At 39.8% G+C, this 24,667-nt stretch overlaps 1 protein-coding gene across 1 annotated transcript; it reads right to left on the reverse strand.

Annotated features, from left to right (window-relative positions):
- Positions 1–5,511: 5,511 nt before the first annotated feature.
- Positions 5,512–24,099, reverse strand: MXRA5 (matrix remodeling associated 5; the record flags this gene model as incomplete). Its single annotated transcript, XM_079549491.1, has 7 exons — positions 5,512–7,423; positions 8,809–9,709; positions 10,327–15,318; positions 17,626–18,016; positions 18,369–18,498; positions 22,147–22,362; positions 23,903–24,099. The coding sequence occupies 7 exons, from the start codon at positions 24,097–24,099 to the stop codon at positions 5,512–5,514; spliced, it is 8,739 nt and encodes a 2,912-aa protein (XP_079405617.1).
- Positions 24,100–24,667: the final 568 nt, after the last annotated feature.

The raw sequence follows: 24,667 nt of genomic DNA on the forward strand, positions 1-24,667 counted from the left end.
GCCACCCGACCTTGCCTGGCTGCCTTGTAAGTAATCTTCTTGCCCACACAAACAACATGTTGTGTGACAGACAGGAGATCCAAAGATGATATACATGAATTATTTTAATGACACGGGTTAATGTTACAGAATGTTAACATGCCTCTTACAGTTTTCTAGTGCTCAATCTATTGAGCATTTATGATAAAACCAAGAAAAACACCTACTTTTAAGCCAGAGCTTTAATGATTTATAACAATGGGAGTAAAGTTGACTGTGAGCCTCCTAAAGTGTTGTTACTTCAAGAGCTATTCAATATATATGTGATGCCAGGTGCTTTTTGAGTGATACGAAGCCCCATAGGAGGCAACTGCATCTGACAGCACCACTTGTTCTCTGAATTTTATAATCTGACTATCCATCTCATGCCATTCCACCACTACACCTCTGAAAACTCATACTGTTTCATCCCATCTCCAGCCACCAGAAGTTCCCACTTGGTGATCTGGCCCAGTTGACACCAAAAATGCATAAATACTTTGATATTGTGGCCAGCTGTGCTTAATAAATGGAGTCATGGAGGAGAAAGAAGTCATAGTTCAGTACTGCTGCCAACAGATATATTTCCTTTTATGGAGGCCCATTCAAACAAGTGCTTAGTAGGTGGTACACAGCTGTAGTCCAATGTCATAGCATCTTCTTCATCACATTACCCCAGGTGTTGGATGCATCACTCTCACCATTTCAAGAGTGACAGTGGATCTTGCCTGTGGGAAGAGAAGCATGAGAGGAATGTCCTCAATTATGATCCCCTCCCTCTATTGCATTCCATGTTTCTCTCTATTGCATCACCTCTGAAACCCAACATGATGTCAGTGAAAGAGTGCTCACAGAGAAGGTTAATATTTTGGGTTGCTCTTCATCCCTTCTAAGAATATTCTATTCTAGCAAAGTTATTAACATTTTTTCTATTGTTCGGTGTTAGTGTTAATGGAATGAACAAGCAGTAAAAGGTTTTCAGAGAAAAAATAGTAGATTTTGTTAGAAAATGAGAGTAGCTGAAAAATCACATGACCCTTTATAACACAGACATCAATCTTCAGCTTTATGCATCAATATAATGACATCTAACAACCCACTATTTTGACCATAAGATGATAATTCTCAATGTTTCCTTCATGTGTTTCCTCACTGTTTGCAATGGATTCTGTCTTACTGTTTATCTTTTCAAGGGAGCATTTTCTTCTGGGGATGATTAATGGACTGTTAATTGCTTTCTGAAAGACCTTAAACTGTATTTCATCAGTTGCAATGCACTATGGTCAAGTGGCAAACAAGAGAGAGGGAATACTCTCTGTTACATCACATGACTAACAATGAAGGTACAAGCCAGATGCGCATAGGCTTGGGGAAATTTTATATTGAGATAAGGTGAATGCTCATTTGAAAATTCATTTTCTGTTTATTGATAAATAAAATACAAGTTGGGCAAAATAAAAACCTAAAGGCCTGGCAGTTGTTTATGCTCTGTGCAGCTCTGTGAGTTGCCTGATGCTAGAACGCTTTATTAACTAAACTATTTGAAGAACAGAGGGATACTGCCTCTACACTACATGACTTATCCTTATATGTTAACTTACCTAGAACACTTTCTTGGATTCCATTCAATTTTTTTTTTTTTTAATTTTTTTTTTTTTTTTTTTTTTTATATTTGAGCCTGGCTGAAAAGGGAATAATTACCTCCATTATCTCTGTTGTGTTCTTTCACAAAACCTTCCTTTCGATGTGATGTTTTGTTTGAAATAGTATCATCATTTGGACCACTCCTGTGTCTTCCTCACTGATTGTTTGCTATTTGTTTATTCAATTTCGGCCTACTGAATAAAATTATTGAATTTGTAATCTTTGAATTAAATTAATCAATTTCCAGTCATTTCACTTATCTAAAGTATCATTCTGAATCATAATCCTGTTTTCCATGCTATAAGTTCTTCAAGTTTTATGTTACCCACCTATTTTCAGAATGTATTCTCTATACCTGAGATTTTTAAATGAAAATTTGGAACTCTACTGGTCCAGAAAAAAACAACCTGGTCTGGACTCAGTTGACATGTTCTCATAACTCACAACCCATTATTCATGACTCCTCTTTAAATGTTTTGAAAATATCTGTTCTCTCACTTAATAACAGATAAATCATATTTCCTTAATTTAGAGATGACAGCATCCTGTCTGACTGTCAAAAATTTTGTTTAATATTTCAATCCTCTCTTCCCATTCTCTGAGATAATTACTTTTATGAAAAGGTAACTAGTTTGCTTTGACATAAGTTGTGGTGGAAACTTGCAGAACAGCTGCTTCCTATCACGGAGTTATTCTACAGATGCTCTTAGATTGTTTAGTAATGAATTAAACAAAATACTTCTCCTGATACCAGAGTTCAGCTGTTTTATGTTTTCTCAACTACGGCATTAGTATTTTTTTCAGTTCTCTTGTGCCTCACTTGGCCTTCATGAGCTTTTGAAGATAATCACTAAAATATGTAAGTGAACTGGCTAGTGTTTTAGGGATCTTATCAGATCTTGATAGTATGAACAATGAACACTCTATTTAATTCCTTTTTTTCTTTTCTTTTTTTTTTTAATTTTTCTGCTTTTCTGGCCTATGTTCCCACCTTGGCTTATATTGCTTGTAAGTAGTACTAGGGATGTGGTCAAAATAAACCTCTTTTTGTGATGGTCAAAGCAACAAATTGTATATAAAACTCCAATTACAATTTATAATCAACACAGCTGTAATGAAACATCTTGTTACTCTGTTTCTCCAAAGAAGATGTCAAGTAAATCTTTTTTTAATCCATTTTCAAATCAAAAAAAGGATTTTTTTTATTCCCCACCGCCTTCCCCCAAGGAAACTATGCAGGACTTACTTTGATTAATCAAGCAAAAATTGTGAAAACCTTCTCAAATCAAGAGCAACAACTCAATTTCCCATCACCTCTCAAAACGGAAAAGAAATTATCTTCACTGGGCTTGAATGCGTGGCTCCTGCTTGTTCTGAAAGATGACTGAGGGATTCTGAATAAAAAATTAGTGAAGTGTAATGTCCTCAAAGTAATGTGAATTTTTCATTGATTTATTTAATGTCTTCATATAATTATGGAAATCTCGGAAGAAATTATGATTTATATTCATAGTCTTATGACTACCTTCATTTAATGAATATTTTAACATATGGAGTGACATCCAGACTTAGGCCTAAGAGCAGCAGAATATACAGACATACACTGCCTGTGTGAATGTGAAACATATTCATCTGATATTTGTTAAGCTGTAGTGATATTTCTTTTGGAAGAGAATTGTGTTTTGTAGGCCTCTCACTGGTAATATGCTTTCATGAAAGGTTAAAGGTAAACATAATGGAAATCATAACACATTAAAAAATGTGACATCCAATTCTGAGGGAATTTTGCAAGCATGCAGGTCTTGACCTGAAAAAAGAATTCTAAAGCCAAATCTTTCAATTTCTTATGCCTGCAAAGCTTCCACTGGCAGCAAACTCTGGATTCATGAATCGCACATTATCAGATGCTTCATTTCATCCCAACTGATGAAACATTTGATTTTAGGGTTTTTTTTTGTTTTTTTGTTTTTTTGTTTTTCATAATAGAATAACCTAGAAGTCATCCAGCATCCAAGAATACTTCCGAATTCATTTAAACATTAAATGAAGATTAGAGAGAGAAATAAATGCAAGTGCCTGATTTTGATCAAATGTTACCATGAGAACGTCAGTGCCTTTAAAAGATATATTATTATCAAAAATTATATTGCCATTTTTCAAGAACTACTATAAAATAAAGTTTTAAAATTAAGTAGAGTAACTAAAGGCACACCTAATCTGTGACACGTTCAATGAAATTGGCAAGATTAGAAAAGACCATGTCAATGATCTTGCTGAAGCCTTTGAACATTTGTCCGTTTCTTCATTAGCTCCACTGTGCAGCAACTTCCCTGCCAATTTTTTAGACGTATTCTTCAACTTAAGTTGTGATTTGCTAATTTAGTGACCAAGCATTTAAATCATAGAAAAAAAAAGATATAATTAAGTGCTATTTATTTGACTAACATAGGTGCAACTTCAGTACATCATCCTATAAAATCCGTTTTACCCTGCACCAACTTAAAAGTAAATTCTATTTTCTTATGTTATGTGATAATCATTAAGTTTACATTTTTAGAAAATCTAAATATTTGAATACATTACTACCATCATGTTGTAATCAACAGAAAAAGAAAGCTTTTTTTTCCCTCAACATTGCTTTAAAATATGAGCAAAAATCTTACGATCAATCAGAAGTTTAAGACTTCAGGAATACCTCAGAGAATCCATATGTTTTAAACTTATTCAAAATTCTGAGTGGAAACAAGGGCATATTCAGCTACTTGTAGCAATTATTTCAACAGCAAAATAGATGAATCTTATTAAAATTATGTAATTACCCAAATAACCATCCTTGATTGGAAGAAAAGTACTTAAGTACTTATATGTAAATGCATTCTGAATTATATATAACAGAAGTTTCGCATTTTTGTAAGGACATCATGTTTACAAAGAAGAAGAATATGTATAACAATGTATGAATTCTGTTTTTCTGATTTAATTTCATATTCTCACTGTCTGGAAATCACTATTTCCTCAAAAAATAAACAAACAAAAACCAATGAATACAATTTTTGGAAAATATTTTTTATTATAAAATGTACAGTATATTGACCTAAACATTATAAAACACTGTAATGTATCAGAGTCTTGTAAAGACCAATAATTTATAAAATGAGACCAAATTCACTGTTACTCTTTCTAGTCTCATAGTCTGATTTAAAAATATATATAAAATATATATATGGATGATTTGACTGGAGCATCCGTAGTAGCTGGAAAAGGTTTGTTTGTACGTTATGGTAATTAATGTCTGCATGTAATTTTATTAAAATAGATCACTCTTATTTGCTAAATTAGTTTTTGATTTTGAAGAGCTGATAGGAGAACGAACAGAAAAGTTAGTAATCATATTCTATAAGACTAGATTATGTAAAAGCGCTGCAGGGGAAAAGAAAAGTATGTTTTTCCAAAATACTAAAGCACTTCTATCACTGCAGCTCACTTATTAGCAGTTAATACTTCTTTGGTGCTTTTAAGGTGCTTGTTAAAACACGGAATAGCTTTGGACTATTGACAAAAACAGAATACTTCAGGTCTCAAATGCTACTGGGTAGCATGAAAAAACACATCACATTGTCTTAACAATTTAAAGACCTTTTCCAATGTGTTAATTTAGATACATCTACTGCCTTCTTCTATTGCAGGGAAGTACTATTATGTTGAGTACAAAAGCAATGCACTTTGCATGAAAACAGAATTTTTTTTTTTTTTTCTGCCATCAGCCTTTCTGGCTTTGTTGCAAACAGTACTTTCCTTGCTGGCAGTGACTGGAACTCTAGCACTGAGCCAAAGGCATTTGTTTTAGTGTTAGAATATGTGTATGTAAGTTGTTTTCGAATCACTGCCTAGTATATTTTTAGCAGTGCATTTATAGAAGCCTGCATCCCTTTGAGAAGACTGCTGGATGACTAATGACCCCTGAGGGTGGAGGAATTTGTTTCCATACAGACGGGATTGAGCTCCTGTTGTCAGATGAGATTTGTCTGGAAGCTCCCATGTTATTTCTGCTTTAGGAATCCCAATGGCCATACAGTTCAGTTTTACTGAATTTCCAGGCCTGGCATAGATCACAGGTGCTGGCTCACTAGTAATCCGAGGGGGATAGGCTATCACAATGACAGGCACGTTCATAATAGAAGTGCCGTAGTCACTGGACACCTTGCACAGGTAAGTGCCCCTGTCAAAAACAGAAGCTTCACGCACTGTCAGTGAGCCATTCTCCAGGAGGGAGAAGCGACCCACAGCCTGGGGAGCATCCAGGACCATCCCGTTGGGCAGTGTCCAGGAGATCTGCGCCCGCTGGTTTGGCTGGGTGATGCAATGGAGCTGCAGAGTTTCTCCATTGATGATGCTCACCAGGTTGTTATACTGATTGCTGATTTCTGGCCTGAGTCCCACCTTCAGGAAGACTATCCGTTCCACGTAACCACCTGGGTTTCTAGCTGTACAGCGGTAGGTCCCAGCATCCCCTGTGGAAAGACCACTGATGTGTAAGATTCCATCCCGCTTATGGTAAAATCTGTGCAGACGGTTGCCACTCAGCACTTCCGTGCCATTTGGAAGGATCCAGCTTGTGGTGGGCTCAGGGTACCCCTGGACTGAGCAGTTCAGATTGATGCTGTGCCCAGCAATGGCAGTGATCCTTTCATTGACAGGGTCCCTGAAGGAAGGTTTCTCCAAATGGTCTGTGATGACGAGCTGCACAATCAGTCTCGCTTCACCTCCTTCATTCCGTCCAATGCATACAAGCTGCACTGCATCTGTCTGCCTCACCCCTCTGATGTCCAAAGTACCATTGCGATGCACAGTGATCCTGTTTCCATAGTAGGGGGCTGGCAGGATTACTCCTTCTGGAAAAGCCCACAGGACCCGTGGAGCTGGAATGCCTTCAGCTTTGCAGTCAATAAGCTTCCTGCTGTCCCTGATGGCTGTCTCCCTTACAGATGTTATTGCATTGAGATGCCCGTTGATTCTGGGAGGTTGAACATTGACATGGATCCACACTACTTTCCGATCTTCTCCAGCACTGTTCCGCACTACACAAGTATAGTTACCACTGTCAGATCTTTGCGCCTTTTGGATGAGAAGAGTGCCATCCCTATATACCTGGTATTTTTCAGATAGAGTAGGAATGGGCCTGTTGGTTGGGGAAAGCCAAGTTACTTTGGGTGTAGGTTCTCCTTTGGCTTCACATGCTACTGTGACAACATCACCATAGGGTACATTAATAATGACATAGGTTTTGTTCCGTATAGTTGCAGGTTCAGCCACTACTTTGACCCTTACTTTCATCTCATCCTTCCCAATTTGGTTCTCAGCATAGCAGGTGTAGTCCCCTTCCTCTCTCAGTCCAACATCATTGAAATACAGGGTTCCATTATTGAAGACCACATATCGCTTTGTCCGGCTGCCACTGTCATCTGACTGCATGAAGGTATTGATCATGCTGCCATCTGGCAGACCCCAGGAGATCTCAGGATTTGGTAGACCAGTAGCTACACAGTCAACTTTTAGGTCACCTCCATACTTGACCTTGTGGTTATTCTCATTCTTGTGCTCTATTTTTGCAGGTTTCATCATCACATTCACTTTCAGGACCACATAGTCATCCCCAATCTTATTGCGAGCCACACACAAATAATCTCCTGCATCTTTATCTGTAACTGAATGGACAACCAAAGTCCCATTGCTGAATACTTTGATTCTAGTCTCCAAGTTACTGTAAGGAAAGAAAAGAGGACATGAGTTGCAAAATCACATTTTAGTAATTACTGAGTGTAACCTGGGGAAAGACAACAATCCAACAATATGGAAACATAGGAGCAAAGCTGTCATTAAGACAATTAGGTGATCTGAAATATCCAAGACAGTCACATGAAAAAGAAAATGGAAAAAAATAATTCCACTGACTCATAACCAAACAATTATACCCTGCTTTGTGTAGTGACTTTAATATTATTCCTTTATTTTGAATCCTCTGACTACATATGCTGAATTCTCTAACATGTCGTGTCTGAATGATATACTCCATCCAAACCTATATGGAATGTAACTATGGAGTCTGATACTTCAGTACTCAGTTAAAAACAAATCAAGATGAGCTACTTCCTCTGGCCTTAGGTTCAACATTTTTAACCCTCAGAAAATCTCAGATAGGCAAAATGTTCAGACTCAATAATACAGAGTAGGTAGCTTCTACAGTGTTAATTTTGTTAATGATCTAAACGTCAAAACATGGCAAAAAAAATTACATGTGCTAAAAGGCTGTTATTGTGTCCAGAAATAATTTCCTCAGTAGATTCACACTTTTCTCCCCAATGTGAAGATGTGCTATATAAACTGAAGATCATAGAAGAGAAAAGAAACCAATAATTCTGGATTTTGTACTATTTATAGATTACTCAAATACACTGTTTGCCCAATGAAAATATGCTGACTACATTCCACTATTAAGAAAGCTATTGGTAACTGTGTATTTAAATTTCAGTATATTTCTTGTATACAGTGCTCAAAGAGAATTTATAGAGTAGAAACTGTGTTTTCAGCGAAATCTGAGGACAGTTTTGTTGTTTTGGAGAATCAATATTTTACTTGACATAATGAATGTTAGAGAAGGTATTATTTTAAGCATGGTAACATCTAAGTAAGGTAACATTAATTTATCTAATGTTAAAATGTTCATGATTACTTAATTTCTTTGTCCCATTTTAATAGTGTATAATGATAAATACAAGTAGAAGTGAAAAATAGTAATCCCAGTTCTTCTAGAGGAAGTATGGATCTATGCAAACTCTAAGTATACTATTATACTCACTGAAACAAGACTTTTTGGCACTGGACTTCTTGCTACATTTACAGACACAAATAGTGGCAAATTATTCTCAACACTTGAAGCCTTCTTTTCAAGAGTACTGCTGTTTTCAGGAAAGTTATGCTATTACATTACAACTTGACCATCTTTTGATATAATTTCAAATTCTTCCTTAATGGTTTTAGCTCTAATTCAAAAGTCACAGAAGGCAAGAGTGAAGCTTCAGCAGATATGAGTTCTCTTAATGTTTGTTCAATTCTAATTTAGTTTCAACACCTGAAATAGTAATTTACCTGTGTAGGGAATCAATCATCCTTTTGGAAGGTAACCTCCATAGTATCCGAGGCCACGGGTCACCAGAAGCACTACAGTCCAAATGCAGGATACTGCCATACGTTACATCTGTCCTCTGAGGAGAGCTCCCAGTGATCTTAGCATTAGATGCTTGTTTCTTCACATGAAGTTGTATTATTCTCCTGGCAGCTCCCACCATGTTGGCGGCAATACACTCGTAGACCCCACTGTCCTTGGGGGAGACATTGCGAATATAAAGAGTTCCATTGGGAAAAACAAATAAATTCCCATTGACAAACTGGGAAGGTCGAATTTGTGTGCCATCGAAGAGCACCCAACGGATGCTGGGCGAAGGTGCTGCTTTGGCAGTGCAGTGGATATTAATACTGCTACCAAGGGGCAAAGAAATGTTCTCTTGCTTATCCTGTTGAATGATAGGGGGTAAGGCTGCAATGTGGAGCCTCACTGCTATGCTGTCAGCTCCTGCAGCATTGCTAGCTATGCATTTGTACACTCCCCGGTCTGAAAATGTTGCTTGCTTGATAGATAAGGTTCGATTTTCATGAAGCATTATCCTGCTTTCTGTAGTAGTGACTGTCTGCAAAATCTTCCTGTCTGGGAAAATCCATGAAATGTGCGGACTTGGAGTCCCACTAGCCTGACATTCCATTGCTATGGTGTCTCCAAAATAGACAGTGACATCTTGGTAGCGAGAAAGTAAAATTTTGGGCTGATGGGCTACAACTGTGAGCACAGAAATCATTTTATCTACGCCGTGCAGGTTCTGAGCTGTGCACAAATACTGTCCACGATCCTGAAGCTGAGCATTTCGGATAAGGAAGGTACCATTTTTCAAGACTTCAAACCTTTGTAACCTGGTGTTGGCTGTCATTAGAGCTCCTAAGAAATTAAAAGGAAAGAAATAGAAAGGCAAAGGGTTGGTTTTTTAGACATGCTTTCCCGCACTAAAGAAGCCTTATGGAAGACAACAGATCTACTTAATACCAACTACAACTTCATATGGATCACATGACATCTTCTGATACTGTCCACAGTCTGTTTCTAGTTCAAATCTAACCATACTAGCTTGCAAGTACATGCAGTATGTGAACCTTCACATGCTCTGTGCTTTACTTTAGAACTTCAGAAAATTTCTCTTTTGCTTATGGAGACAATACATACAACATTATTTAAGGTGGCAAAGCTAACAGTTATTCACAAGCTTTCTAGTAAGTTCAACTGCTGTGAATAATCTTTTGGTTGCTATTCCTCCTTCAAAAAATAAATTAATTAAATGCTAGAGCTTTTATTTTACTACAAGAGGTACTGCTAACTTATTTTTATCTGTAACTATTGCTTGCAATTAATCACATTTTATCAGTACTGATACAGACAAAATATTCAGTGTTTGTTCTTTGTTTTGGACTATCCCTGTAATTACGTTGCATTTCTATGTAAAATCCCAAGTATTAGTACTGTTAAAACTGTGTAGAAGAAAACTTTTTCATCTGTCTCACCTGTAGAGACTTTTGTCCAAGTAATAAAAGGCTTTGGTTCCCCCACTGCATCACAAGGGATAAGAGCATCTGTTTCAGCAAGGACAGATATGCTCTGAGATCCTTTCGTGATAATTTTAGGTCTTTCTCCAGGCGTCCTGAAATTGCTTGAAGATTGAATTATAGATAAATTGTGTGATGTAATGCCTCCCACATAAGGCACAGATGGAACTTTTTGGTGATAGTGGGCATTTTTAAGAGGCTGAAGAGGCTGAACTGTAGTGGATATCTGGGGTCTTCTGCTCTGAGAGAAAAAGGATGGAGGGGTTATCTTCAAAATCACTGCTGGTGGTGATGTGGTGGTTGTGGTATATGAAGGCACTGGAACAGCTGTAACCTTCTGCACTGTAATCCGAGGAGGGGAGACCTGGACAACCTTCTTCTCATTTGTGTCTTTTGGGACTGGTTGACCAGGGACCACAGGTTTAGGATGTATACCCAAGTGAGGTAAAATCCTTGTTCTGTTGAACAGGAACGGCACTCTGGAACTGGGATAGTAGGGTATCTCTTGATTTGGTAGTCTCCCTGCTGTGCCTCTGTTATCTGGAACATAGTTGCTACCAAAAAATCTTGAATTAATATTGTATCTATTCTGACCATGATTACTAAACTTGCTTGTAGGGAATATATTTGTTCTGTGAAATGGAGTAGCTTGTGTTGGGGTAGTTGTCTCTCTCTCAGAGGCAAAAGATTTTTTGTCCTGGATGGTGTTTGCTGCATATGCCGTTATCTCTGGTTTGTTTGTGTAGTGAAGAGGCTGATGTGTCATAAAATAACGAAATGAACCTTGTGTTACAACATATGGAGGCTTCACTGTGCCTCTTACTGGAACATGTCTTGGAGGCACAACTGGCAGTCTTTGATTTAGGCTTGGTATCATTCCAGCGGGTGGATGGGGAAGGTTTGGATTTAGCAATATACTGTTATTTGACCTGCTACTGTACATCTCTTTGAACTGTTCCTCTTTAGACTGTATGCTAATCCTGTTTTGACTAGAGAAGGGAGTAGGGCGTACATTCAGTCTTGAGCTCACCACCGTTCTTTCACTTTCTGCTTCAACTTGTTTTACTGCTGGCAAACTTTCCTGATTGAAGGCATTACTGGCTTTGGAAGTATAATGAAGAGAATGACGTAAAGTGCTTGAGATGGGGGGAGGAAGAGTAGGAGGTTTTGTAAACGGAATAAGGACATAGTGGGTAGTCTGAGGTTTTTCAGATGTCTGCAAAGTGGGATCATGATGAAATACATTTGATACTGTTTCCTCCTTATCCATGGAAGATGATTTTGCCCCAGCATGAGACACAATAGACATTTCTGTTTCTGTATGTGGAAAAGTTTGAGTTTCCACTGTGCTGAAGGAGGAGGACATCATTTCTTGTTGCTGGGGTGTCTCCGTTATTGCTGGTGTTTTTAAAACTACTGTGGGCTTCCATAACTCCTCTGAATCTGAGACATCTTCAAGAACTTCCAATGTGTCAGAAGGAATACTTAAATCTGTCACAGTAGGATACATCGGCTGGAATGTTCCAGCAGTAGCTTCATTAGCCACAACATCTGAGTGAAAAGCGATGGTCTCTTCCTGAGATTCTGGGTAACTGGATTTTGTAGATGATACCAAGCTGCTCCTATACTCAGAGGTAGTTGTACTTGATGGTTCTGCCTCACTATCTGGAGCTTCAGGATCTGCTTTAAGGCTCCTCTCTTCAGATACATTCTCTAATGAGTCAAATGTTGGCACTTTATTTTGCTCTGGTTTCTGAGGTGCACTTGACTCTTTTGTGGGAACTGTGTTATGTGCAACATATGATGACAAAATTGTGATGGGTTCAGTCACTGGAAGTACCAAGGTTTCAGGAGTAGAGTGTGTCACGTATTTTCTTTCAGGTTGAGAAGTAGTAGGCCTAAAGAAAGAAGCTGTGACCACCTCTTTGGTTTTGGTCATTTTCCCTAATACATCAGGATCAGTTACTAGTGAAGGAGTGATTTCCCTATGCTCCTCTTCCTTAGCCTGTATTTTGACACTGCTTTTAAGATCAGGACTTTCAAGTACTGTAGAGGAAGCCTGGGTCACAGCTTCAACTTTAGACGTTCTTGGAATTTTAGGCATTGCCTCTGTAGTTAAAACAACACGGGGGAAATGTTTTGTTCTTTGGCGGATTCTATTTGGTCTCAGCCTCCTTCTCCCATAAGGCCTTTTCCTAGCATGCTGAGTAACTAGTGAAGGTGTTGTTTTCCTATAGGGTGTTGATGTTGTGGCAGCAGTCAATTTGCTGATGGAAGCAGCAGTTATCTCCTCTGTTTTTTTGTAAGAAACATTCTTGGTGCTTGGTGAAACAAATGTGGGATCTGTTTTTGGAGTAGACAGGTTTCTCTGTTCTCTTCCCTGAATACTTTCTGTGTAAGTGCTGGACATGCTTTCTTGAGTCACTGTACTTCTGCGGGTCTCTGATTCTTCCTTGCTCTGGACTTTGATGGATATAACAGCTGGAGAAGTTGTACTTAAATCTGCTATTTTTGCCTGACCAGTGGATCCATCTCTGTGTATATGTATGAAGTCATTGCTTTTTACTGTAACAGATGAAGAAATGATAGTGGAACCTACAGAATCTGCAGGGATGTCATACAGCTGAGAAGGTGCTAAACTTATACTGCCAACACTCCTTTGATCCACTTCATTTAATCTCTCATTTCTCTCCAAGACATTATAAAGATCTACAGTCTGAGATTCAGCTAGGACAGAAGCATCAAGTGGTAGCTCAGCAAAAGCAGAATTTTCCTCTGATTTAGAAGATACAGTTGCATCTACACGTTCCACTGTGAATGAATTACTCTGAATATTAAGATAGTTGGTCACTGTTTCTTTGGTCAAAGATTCTTCAGTGACAGCATGAGTATTTTCTGTGACTACAACTGAAGAATCAGCCCTGCCATCCTGATGCTGATGGCCTTGGGGTTGCACTGTTGCAAGGACAGGACTCGATACAGGGATTTCAACAGAGTGTATACTTGCAGGTGTTTTTAAAATTCTTTGGTCATAGAAGTGCTCAGTTTCTAGCCCTATGATTGTAGACCAAGTTGAAAATGTTTTACTGCTGTGGGAAACAGTGACTGAGAATGGCTCATTTTCTCCCAGTGGTGATGCATCAGCAGAAGAATCAATTACGTCAGTTTTTGTCTCTGATGGCAGAGGGATGGCTACTGGACGAGGGACAGGAGTAGTTTTCTGCACATCTGATGGCAGTGCAGTTGTTAACAAAATGGCTGTAGCTGTTGTAGTTCTAGGAAGGTTCTTCCCACGGACCTTTGCCAAAATGTCAGCCCAGTGCTGTGGATTAATCTGTTTGCTTGCCATATTAATTCTCCTTCGAGATTCAAATGCCCTTCGGCCTTCCGCAACATTGCTGTCTTGGGTTCTATCAGTACCTTTCCAAATTTTCATTTTCCTTCTGCCTTTCTTCCCCTTTTTAATTTGAGCCTCCAGCATTTGGTCACTTTTTTGTTTAAAGGATATCTCCCTGTCCTTCAGGTGGTTCTTTCTTCGTGGGAATTCATCAACCCCTCCTGTGCCTGATCCTTCTCCATCATCTATGACCCGCCCTCTTGTTTTCGATGAACTTTTCGAGCCTGTGCGTTTCTTCAGTTTTATCCTTTTAAATGACCTGTCAGACACCATTTTATTTACTGTCACTCTTACAGTAAACTGATCTGATCCCTGCTGATTGACAGCCACACATCTGTAATGGCCACTGTCACTGACGTGGCTTTTTGGAATAAGCAAAGTACCATTGTCCATCACATATCCTTTTGAAGAGTTTGACAAAACATTAAGTACCTGGCTGTTTGGAAGAATCCAGCTCAATTGTGCCTCTGGGCTGGCAATTGCACTGCAAGGCAAAACTATGGGATCTCCAACATTTTTTTCAACTCTCACTATATCTGAGTCAGCTACTTGAATAGCAGGAGGCTGCACTAGAAGCCTGTAAGCCATAATATCCACATCATCTCTCACTTGGGCAATGCAGTGATACAAGCCAGCATCAGTGTAACTCACTGGTTTGATGACTAGTTGACCACTAGTGAGAATGGAAAATCTGCTGTCCTTTTGATTAAATGGTGCCTGCAGTTTTGTCCCATCTGGAAAGAGCCACTGAATGAAAGGACGCTCAGAGGCTTTCACGTTGCAGTTCAGCTGACATTCTGACCCTTCTACCACACTCTGTGCTTTCCTCATGCTTTGATTTTGTTCTATCATTACCCAGCTTCTCTGCTGCCTCATGTCTTTGGTATGAATTGCCTGAGAAAACACAGTAAAAAAAGATAGCACCACTTTTTTCCCTGTACTCTGGCGCCTGTTTAATTGGATATTTATAAGAGGTTGCATCACCCAGGAAGGCTCAGCCAGTATTTGAGCTTTTACACCTGTGTAATAAAGAGCATCATAGTCTGAGCCTTGCTTGTACCGGTAGCTTACTTTAGGCTCCTTGCTGAGCATAAGTTCCCTTTCTAATTTGACAGGCACTTCACTATAATAAGCAATCAGTTTCCACAGTTTTTCATAGTTCTCTCGATTCATTGGGCATTCAAAATCCAATGATATTGTAGCATTTATATCAATCTCCTGAGTCTGGATTTGATTCCACTGAATCTTGGTAGAGCCTGTTGGTTTCTTGATTTCACAGTTCAAATGGACTACATTGCCATGCTCATCAGTCATATTCAGTGTAATGTTCCATGGAGAAGACTGAAACACTTCCAGAGGGAGTTCATAATTCTCACCATCTTCTTCGTCTTGAGTGCTGCTATTGTGCCTCAGTGAGGACTGAATGATAGGTTTCCTACAGGAAATCTCTTTCAAGTTTTGGATATCTTCTTTTTGCAGCTGTTTTGGGCTGTTGCACCTAGGACAGAGCTGTCCCCCTTCATAGGCTTTGTCCTTTTTGCATTTTAGAACACCTGTAAGCAAAGAAAAAACTAAAAAAGTAAAAGAAAACACGGGTAAGCTGTAGAATTGTGTCCCAGAGTTAAAGAATTTCCAAGATCGTAAGATGTCATGGGAAGCATGGTATGACACATGGACATGTGGCATATAGAAGCCAGTGTTTTTTTTTTAAATGCTACCTCTTTGTTTTCACAGTTGAATGAGCCTGATTCTCCTACCAACCACAAATTCTTCTGACTGTAATGACAGGTTACTCTGTTGTTCTGGAAATTAGATTTGTTCCTTCTGAATCAAGTAACTAGAAATTGACATGTCCAGAGCAACATTTTAGAAGCCTGCAAATATTTATGCTGTGTAAAAAAGCCTGCATGTATACAACAACAACCTGCTTATCTATCTTTTGGACGTCTGAAGACTAGGTCATCCCACCTTTCAAAAATGCACCATTTGCCTGAGAAATGCCAGATTTTTTTCATTTAAAAAAAAAAAAATATATAGAAGTTTTTAACCTTTAGTAGCTACAGGAGAACTATACAGTACTACACTGGCAACACACACACACACAAAAAAAAAAAAAAAAAAAAAAAAAAAAAAAATCCCCTATAGCTATTAAATTTACTATACTGCTTAGTTCCTGCACTTGCAATCTTTTGACAGCAGAAAAAAATGAAAAGGTCACCTCTTCCCTGATCTCTGAAATAACTGCAAACAAAGAACAAAACTGTAATGACAAAATGAAGATTAAACAGAAGAGTATTAGAACAGGAAATGATAGCCTTGAGTCCTTCTATCAGTGCCAATAAGACTCTTGTCTGGAAAACAACAGTCGTGTATTTATGTTTAACTTTACTATAGCTTCAAATGTTGCCTTACATAACTGATTTGGACACATGCTGTATTCCAGTTTTTCTAGGAATAAGTGTCATGTTGAATACTTCTGAGGAACAAAGGATGAATGAATGAGTTACAATGTAAAATACTAGAAGGCGAAAAGAATATAAAAAATGTCATTACCTATTTTTTAACAGAAAAACATATACTTTGCTTGAAAGATAAGGTTTATTGAGAAATTCTTACAAATGTAATAATTAAGTGAAGCTGTCTATTACTTGCACATTCATATATGTTTCAAAGATGAAGTAAGCATACTTCATGACAGGGCTAGCACAGTCACCTTATTAGCAGTTGCTACACTGATTTGAAATACTTAAAGTGAGCACTGAAACAGCACTGCTGTTTTCCTGTCAGAATTCCCACAGAAGTTAGTGCTACAGTTGTACAAAAATACAAGAATTGTCACACATGAAAATGGCATGGAATAATTATCTTCTCTTTCCTAAAATCACTGGTTGGTTTATTGTAGAAAAATAATCAACTTGAATAAAAATGGTAGCAAGTCATCACTGTGTAGGGAATAGAAGACCATCTAATATTTCATCATTACTACTTGGAGTGCATCTTAAGTACACTTAATATACTCACTTATTTGATAAGGGAGAATATATAAGAACATTATTACATACATACAGTAACAGTCAGACGCCTCAATTATGGCTCCGTCAGTGACTCTTACACTATGTATTAAAGTATCATACACTTCTAAAAGTAAAGCTAAGTACTGCTAATACTACTAATTTTCCTAATAGTACAGCTAAGTGCAAAATTGCAATGAACATATTTTAAGATGACAAGATCCATCATCATCAAATGCTTTAAACGGTTATATAAATCACTCCAGAACTCTTCTGAAACCTCTCCAGTTGCAATTAAATGATGATTCCCTCTTTAACAGCTGTGGTGTAACACTAGTCACTCTGGCCTACTACACAGTAAGCACTTAGTAACCTGAGATGGGGCACTCAGATACCTGAACTGAAAAACAAGCATTCAAAGAAGCTCACATTTAATGGGTTCCTGACCTACAGGTATTATGCAACTGTTTTGTTTTGTTTTTGCTTTTGTTATTTTGCTTCTGCATATGTCTGTAACTGTTCTAGCCTGGTACTTCTCTCACATCTAAGCCTAAATGACATTCCTCTGAAAAAGCGGCAGGATTGTAGGTGTAAACTGCCTCCCTCAGAAAAGTAAGTTGTGGTCTATGGAGAAATGCCAATGAATAACAGCATTAAAGTTAATAGCTCAAAGTTAAAGGACTCACAGAGGAATCTGGAAACTTGATTCCCACATTCCTTCCTTTGCCCAACAACATAGTGCACATAGGCATCGTGTAAGAAACGCCACCCAAGAAATAACAAAGCTATTCATATGCAAAACTTTTTAAATATTATGACTTGAAAATGCATTTCTAATCTTGTTCTTACCTCCAGAATTTTCATTCCAATCAAGGAGCCACTGTAAGCTGCAGTCACAGGCCCACGGATTCCCATGAAGGTAAAGATTCTCCAGCAGTGGCATACCTTGAAACATCCCTGCAGGCAACATGCTAATAGCATTTTCAGATAGGTAGAGATGTCTTACTGTTGACAGTTTAAAATAATTAAGGACCATAAATGTTGAAAAGGTGTGTGGATGAAGCTGCTGGAGTAAATTTCCTTCCAAGTGGACCAGTCTCAGAGAAGTTAATCCATTAAAAGCATTTGGATGAATAAACTCGATTCTGTTGTGGTCCACATGCAGCCTCATTAAACTTGAAAGTCCATGGAGAGTTTGGCCAGTTATAACTTTCAATTTATTGTAACTAATTTTGAAAACCTTAAAAAAAGAAGAAAAAAAAAAAAAAAAGAAAAAAAAAAAAAAGGAAAAATAGATTAGTTTTGTTTTTGTATCTAAATCCAAACAAGCATTCCAAAGTTTTCCTCACATACTCAAATATGCTTTGCAACACTAAAAAAATGATTTGCTGGACAAAAGCTGGAAAATAAACTGAATATTATTTGGCATTAATAAGCATGACATTGGCAAAGTTAACCGGAGTCCAATATTTTAGGGCAGGGGGAATGTTACCTTTATTCTAAGAAAGATATTTTAAAGAAAAAGCTTATTTTTGTCCTCACTTGTTCATATAAGTCAGAATTTAGGAAATCTAGGAAGACCTGAGCATTACCTGCAGGGACATGAGATCTTTCAGAGCACCATTAGGTATATTCTGAATGTCATTTCCATGAATCATAAGCAATTCCAGTTTAGTGAGTCCTGCAAAGGAGTTTTCATATATAGACTGTATACTGTTAAACCTGGAAAAAAAATCACAATGCAATTACATTTTACACAGATGACCTTTTAAGATCCCTTCCAACTGGAATGATTCAATGATCATAGACTGCAAATGTAAAATTAGTATAACCTAACTTTCAGCAAAAATTGGATGGATCTTAGCACACTGTCAAAGAGCCAGAAGTAACTGAAACATTTTTATAAGGCCAAGTATACTTAGCTCATGTTTACATTAAGATTTCTTTCAAATCAATTCATGGCACTTTAGTCTTAATTTAAAACTGGGAGTAACAAATAGGCGTTTAAGTTCTAATAGTTGTCAGTATGTTTTTCCGTGCAGTTCAGTTTATGGAATGGTAATAAATTAATGGCTTGTATCCAATCCATGATGCTATGGAGCTTGGCAAACTGGGCTGCAGTGTTGCCAAAACAGCATCTAATAATCAATGAATAAAGACTTGGAAAGAGGACATTAAAAATGGATATCTCCCAAACAACAAGAGAAGAAGGAAGTCACATCGTGCTTAACTGCTGCAACAATTAACTGGCTGCATCAATTAATTACATAAGATCTAGGAACTGAGTTTCCAATCATATAATTTGAGCCCAGGAACCTTTTTGTAAGAAGTAATATTGAAAATCTACTTTTTGAAAACTATTTGATTTCACTTTGTGCTAACAAGTCAGATTTTATTTGCCAGTGCCTAAGTCTTAAGTTTGGCTGCCTAGTTCTGCATTTGAGTTTTCCAAATGTAGACACAAAAATCAGACATACAAGCTAATTTGGGCATGAAAGCTCCAAATTAAGCATCCAATTTTAAAGATTTTTTCCTATTTTTAAAAGTTTCTTTCTAGGCATGAAGGGAAGAGACACAGAGAAATGTAAATATTTTGATGAGGGAATACTTCTCATCATCTTACCTATCTGAAGATTCTGAATTTACAAAAAATTCAGACTAATATTTTGGTATTTTTAGTCCTATCACAGACCACTTAAATTTATACTGCAGCCATCGTACTAAAACTCCTTTTTCTTAAATCAGTCCTTCTGGGGAAAAAAAAAAAAAGAAAGAAAAGAAAGAAAAAAGAAAAAAGAAAAAAAAGCCCACTAAAAACCAACTGTCTTTAAATATTACAAATTAAATTTTCCTAAATTATTTCTAGTTAGGAAACGAATCATTTTTACATTCCAAATACATAACACCTTAAAATGGAAATATTCTACAATGTCCTCTCAAAAATGAAAGAAATGCAACAGGTAGGGAAGACTGTTTCAGAAAACGTGATCTGCAGCAATGAAAATACAAAAAATGAAAAAGGACTTTTACCGTAGCAGCATCAAATAATGTACTTTTAATAAAAGACAAAACAAACAAACAAAACAGAATAAAACTTCCAAAATGCCTACATAATTTAGAAGCTTAGAAAAAGATTTTTAAGATTTTCTGAACCAATTTAGGAAAAGAATTTGCTGTAGAATGTTAACGTATAGAGAAGAGGTGACTGAAGATGTACAGTTTTCAATGTGGGACAAGAAAGGGGAGGGCAGCTTGATGCACTCTACAGTAACAGGATTTTTGAAGAAATGTAACATTAGGTAGGCTTCAAAGAAGAGTAATGAGCCAGGGATATAAGGACATGGATTACTCATCAGGCTCCAAAATACTTTCATTGCACAGTCAAAGAGGCATATAAGGCCGCTTGGAGACATGTTCTGGTGTATAGAATTTGGCCAGTCTGCACTACAGCTACTTTGGCAAGCACCCTTTAATGAATCTGCTTCAATGACCCTCTTTGGAATCATGCGTTAAGTTCATCAAGTCAAGACAAAAGTAGTAGTCATTGTGTATGAAATTTTATTTTCTCAGAAGGGACCATGAACAAATAGGCTGAGACATGCTAAAAAACAAACAAACAAACAAACAACCCACATCCTTCACATCGCAAAATGTTTTAAGATTTACCCAATTGGACATTCATTCAATTCAATTTGTAATTGCAGAAATTTGTCAGTTGTGATTAACTCCAATACTAATTCCACTAATTTGACTCTGGGATGACTGAAAAATTGAATGAAAATTTTAAAAAATTGATTTCTGCAATACAGATTTACGAGTACCTGGGAATATGAGAATAAAATCAGACTTTAGATGGATAAATTACTGGAGGATAGACAATCTAATTACAGAGGACAAAATAAATCAAGATCCCTACTATCGCTCAGCATCATCAGACACAGGTTACAGGCCTTGGAATGGTGGAAGGAGTTCATGCCAGCCAGTGACGTAATTCTGATATCAAGAAGAAGAGGACTACAACTTCTTACCATGCTATGTCATGCAATGGCCCTATACAGCACTTTTGGGATACACAGCCTGTCAGCAGTCACAGAATCATAGAATGGCTTGGGCTGGAAGGGACCTTCAAGATCATCTGGTTCCAATCTCCTGCCATAGGCAGGGTTGCCGTGCACCAGATCAGCCTGCCCAGAGACCCATACAACCTGGCCTTGAGCACCTCCAGGTACGTAACATTCAGAACTCTTCTGGGAAATGAGTTTTACTACCTCGCCACTCTGTGAGTAAAGAATTTCCTAAATCTCCCCTCTTTTGGTTTAAAGCCATTCCCCTTTGTCCTAACACTGTTAAACTTTTTACAAAGTCAGTCTCCTCCTGTTAATAAGCTCCCTTCAAGCACTGGAAGGCTGCAATGAGGTCTTTTCTGAGCCTTCTCCCAGGTTGAAGAAGCCCAGCTCCCTCAGCTTTTCTTCACAGGAAAGGTGCTCCTGCCCTTTGATAAATCCTTGTGGTTCTCCTTCAGAACCATTCAAACACCTCCACATTTTTCTTGTGTTGGGAGTACCAGGCCTGTCTGGATACAGCACTTCAGATGGGACCTCACAAGGGCAGAGGTAAGGGAACAATCACCTCCCTCTCCCTGCTGGCACTCTCTCTTGATGCATCCCAGGACACTGGGCTTTCAGCCTTTGCACACTGCTGGCTCGTGCATCTTTTCGACTCTGCCTTCTTATCTCATAGTCTGATAGATAGATGTGAATTGGCAGTACTCAGAGAAAGGTGACTTGGAGCCTGAATTCTCTCCCCCCATAGCAGTGATGTCTGCTTCTACCACAGTTAATTTCCTTGGGAAAAACAAACAAAGTTAATTTCCTTGGGAAAAACAAACAAACAACTCCAAATCCTATGGAGTAACTTCTCTTTACTGTACTGCTTTAGGATACGCTATCTCATTGTGGTCCAAAATGCTACCTAGTTAGAGAATTTTACTTCTACTACCTTTTTGTGTATCAGGTATAACAATCAACATTTAGTAAATATCCCATAGTAGATTTAATCAATACAGTTTTCAAACACTGTAAGATGCATGTACTATTTGTCAATAACAAGTGACAGCATAAAAACTGACAGCACCGTAAAAATACTTATTTAAAAAAAAAAGGAACTTTTTTTTGAAACATGGAACTTACACTAAAATTCCCTTCGTGCCAGTAGTTGCAATGTTTGAAATATACTGTCTGGAAGTAACAGCAATCTGCAATTCTACTTAAAAAGTGCACACAAAGATCCTGGAATGCCGCACGTGTTCGAAGCATTCCAGGATTCCACACCAAGAACGTAAAAATGTTTGCTATAAACTGCAATACAAACCCAAAATTGATTCTTTCCACATGTTTAGAAATCCTTGCCGGCACGGCTGCTAAGGATCGAAACGTGCAGTGGACTTCGGTGGGGACGTAGCAGGCGCAAGGGTGGGGACAGGCCAGGGCTCCTAGTGGGAGCCCCAGCGCCAGGATCAGCACCACGGAGAGTGCCCCCACAGCGGCCCTCTCCCGCATCGTGTCGGCTCGCCTCGCCTGGCTCCTCCTGGGTTGTCCAAGGGAACAAAAAAAAGGAGGAACGGGGAGGGGGGGGAGAGAGAAGAAACGATGATTTTTCAATCCCTTGAAAACGCTTTATGTACTTTCTGATGCTCTGCAACCTCGCAGAAGTTCTGTAGGCAATTAAGGCAAAGTTCAACTGGAAGGAGTTTTTATTTCATCGAGGTCTCTTGCTACTTCAAAGTCAACTTTTCTTCTTGTAACACATTTCAGTACCTATTCTACTAAAGTTATTCTGTCTCCTTAAGGTAATACATTTCGTAGGCTTGCTCTACATACCAAGGCTAGTGCTCATCCCATCTAAAAATCAGAATTTCAAAGGAAGCATCTAGTTCAAGCAAGTTGCCATGGCTCCCTCTACAGTCGATGAAAGAAAGTCATTTTCATCACAAGGTAATACTAGATATTTATCCCATCAGAAAACTGCCTAAAATGGTACAAATCAACCTCCTGAAGTCCCTAGGCTGCTAACTAGATTTAGATTTAGAAGTACAAGCACAGCCCTCAGAGGAAGCACAAGCGCAAGATTAGAAGTATCCATAACAGCGCTGTGTCCATCAGCACTGAGGTTCAAATTCTCAGAGCAGCGCAGGTGAAGACCAATGGCTGGGTTCATGGAGAGGCATTTGAAGAGGCACACTATGCCAGATCTGGCAAATAAATGCAACTGATGATGAGCAACTTGAGCACTGGCCACGTCTGGGTATCAAATAATTTGTACAGACGTATCATTACAGATGAAGCTGGCTAGCTTTGAAGAAAGTTTGCCTCCCTGTTCTTATCTCCACCATCAAAAGACTTTGAGCTGTTCAGATTAAAGCCATACAAGGAGGCAAACTACTATTAGCCTCAGAAATTTAGCATTCCTACTCTTGTATAACAGTGTGACAAAGAGGGAAAGACAGTTCTGCTGGAGATTATTAGTTCCATTAGTCACTACTTTTAGTATAAAAGCAAGCTTTTCTCAGATCTGCCAGCTAGTGAGAGATTTTTTTCATCATTTTTTGCATCATGTGCAAACCATTAAGTTCAAAGGAGAGGCTCATCGAGATGAAGACGTTTTTCAAATATCTGTGGTTAAGTTAATGAGACACTTACCATTCTTTGAAAAAAAAAAAAAAAAAAAAAAAAACCAACCCAAAAAAAAAACCAACCCAAAAACCAGCTTATAATTTGCTCTGAGACTATTCAGGTGCCGTTTTCCTTAAATCTCTCTTCAGCGGAAACTCCTTTTCAAAAGCATCCCACCCACTCCTGGGAGGGGGCACCTCATAGAACTGCCCGAGCCGCATTGCGCGGAGACCCAACGCCGCGCGTCAGCCCTCAGCGGAACCTCGCGGGTCCGGGCGCGGCCGCACCGCCTCTTTCCGCCGCCGGAGGGCGCCCCGCGCGTCTCCATCGACGCCTACACCTCGGGCCCGTCACCGCGGGCAGATGTGTCCCATTAGGGAAGAATTTCCCCGCAGGGCTCCGCCCGCAGGGCGCCCCGCCGCCGCCCCCTGCTCGCCGCAGCCCGAGCTCCTTACCTGCGGGCCAGCGCGGCGCTCTCAGCGGGCGCCGCCCGCCGCTCCCATGCCCCCGGGGCGCTGCGGGCGGGCGGCGGCGCGGAGCGAAGCGGCGGGCCGGCACCTAGCGGGCTGCCCGCGGGCCCTCCGGCAGCGGCTCGCCGGGGCGCATCGCAGCCCGCGGCGGCACGTCTCGACGCCGCCTTAGGGCTCGTCATCGCCCGTCATTTTGCAGAACCCGCCGCCGTTCCTGGAGTCCCCCGATGAGCATAAGCTGGGCGAGGCGGCGCTGGGGAATAGTGCCGCTGCTCCCTCCTTTGCCTTGCCGCAAGTCGCCCGTCCCCGCGAGGCGCGTGGTCCTCAGCGCCGGCGGGAGCCGAGCCCGTCCCTCCGGGGGCGGGTGACGGCGGCTCCCCACGGCTGTCCTGGCGGTCCGGGCGCGCAGCTCCCGCGGCGGCAACCTCCCTCCGCCCGCGGCCGCATGGGGACGAGGGGCGTGGGGTGCCCGCCGCCGCGCTCCGTCACTCCGGCCGCCTCCTTGCGCCGGGCGCTGTGCAGGGCAGGGCGCGGCGGAGCGGCTCTTCTTGCGGGGTGGGCGGCCCCTCGGCGGGGGAGCGCGGGCGGGACCGCGCCAGGGGGCGGGGGGCGGAGGGGCAGCCGGAGCTGCGGGGGGGGCGCGGGAGCTGCGGAGAAGGGAGAGAGCCTCGGCCAGGGTGGGAGCTGGAGCTCGAGGAAGGTTGCGGTGAGGAGCGGGAGAGGTCCAGCGCGCTCGGAGCGCCCGTACAC

This window comes from Tetrao urogallus (assembly GCF_951394365.1).
Source record: "Tetrao urogallus genome assembly, chromosome: 1".
In the NCBI taxonomy this organism is placed as follows: Eukaryota; Metazoa; Chordata; class Aves; order Galliformes; family Phasianidae; genus Tetrao; species Tetrao urogallus.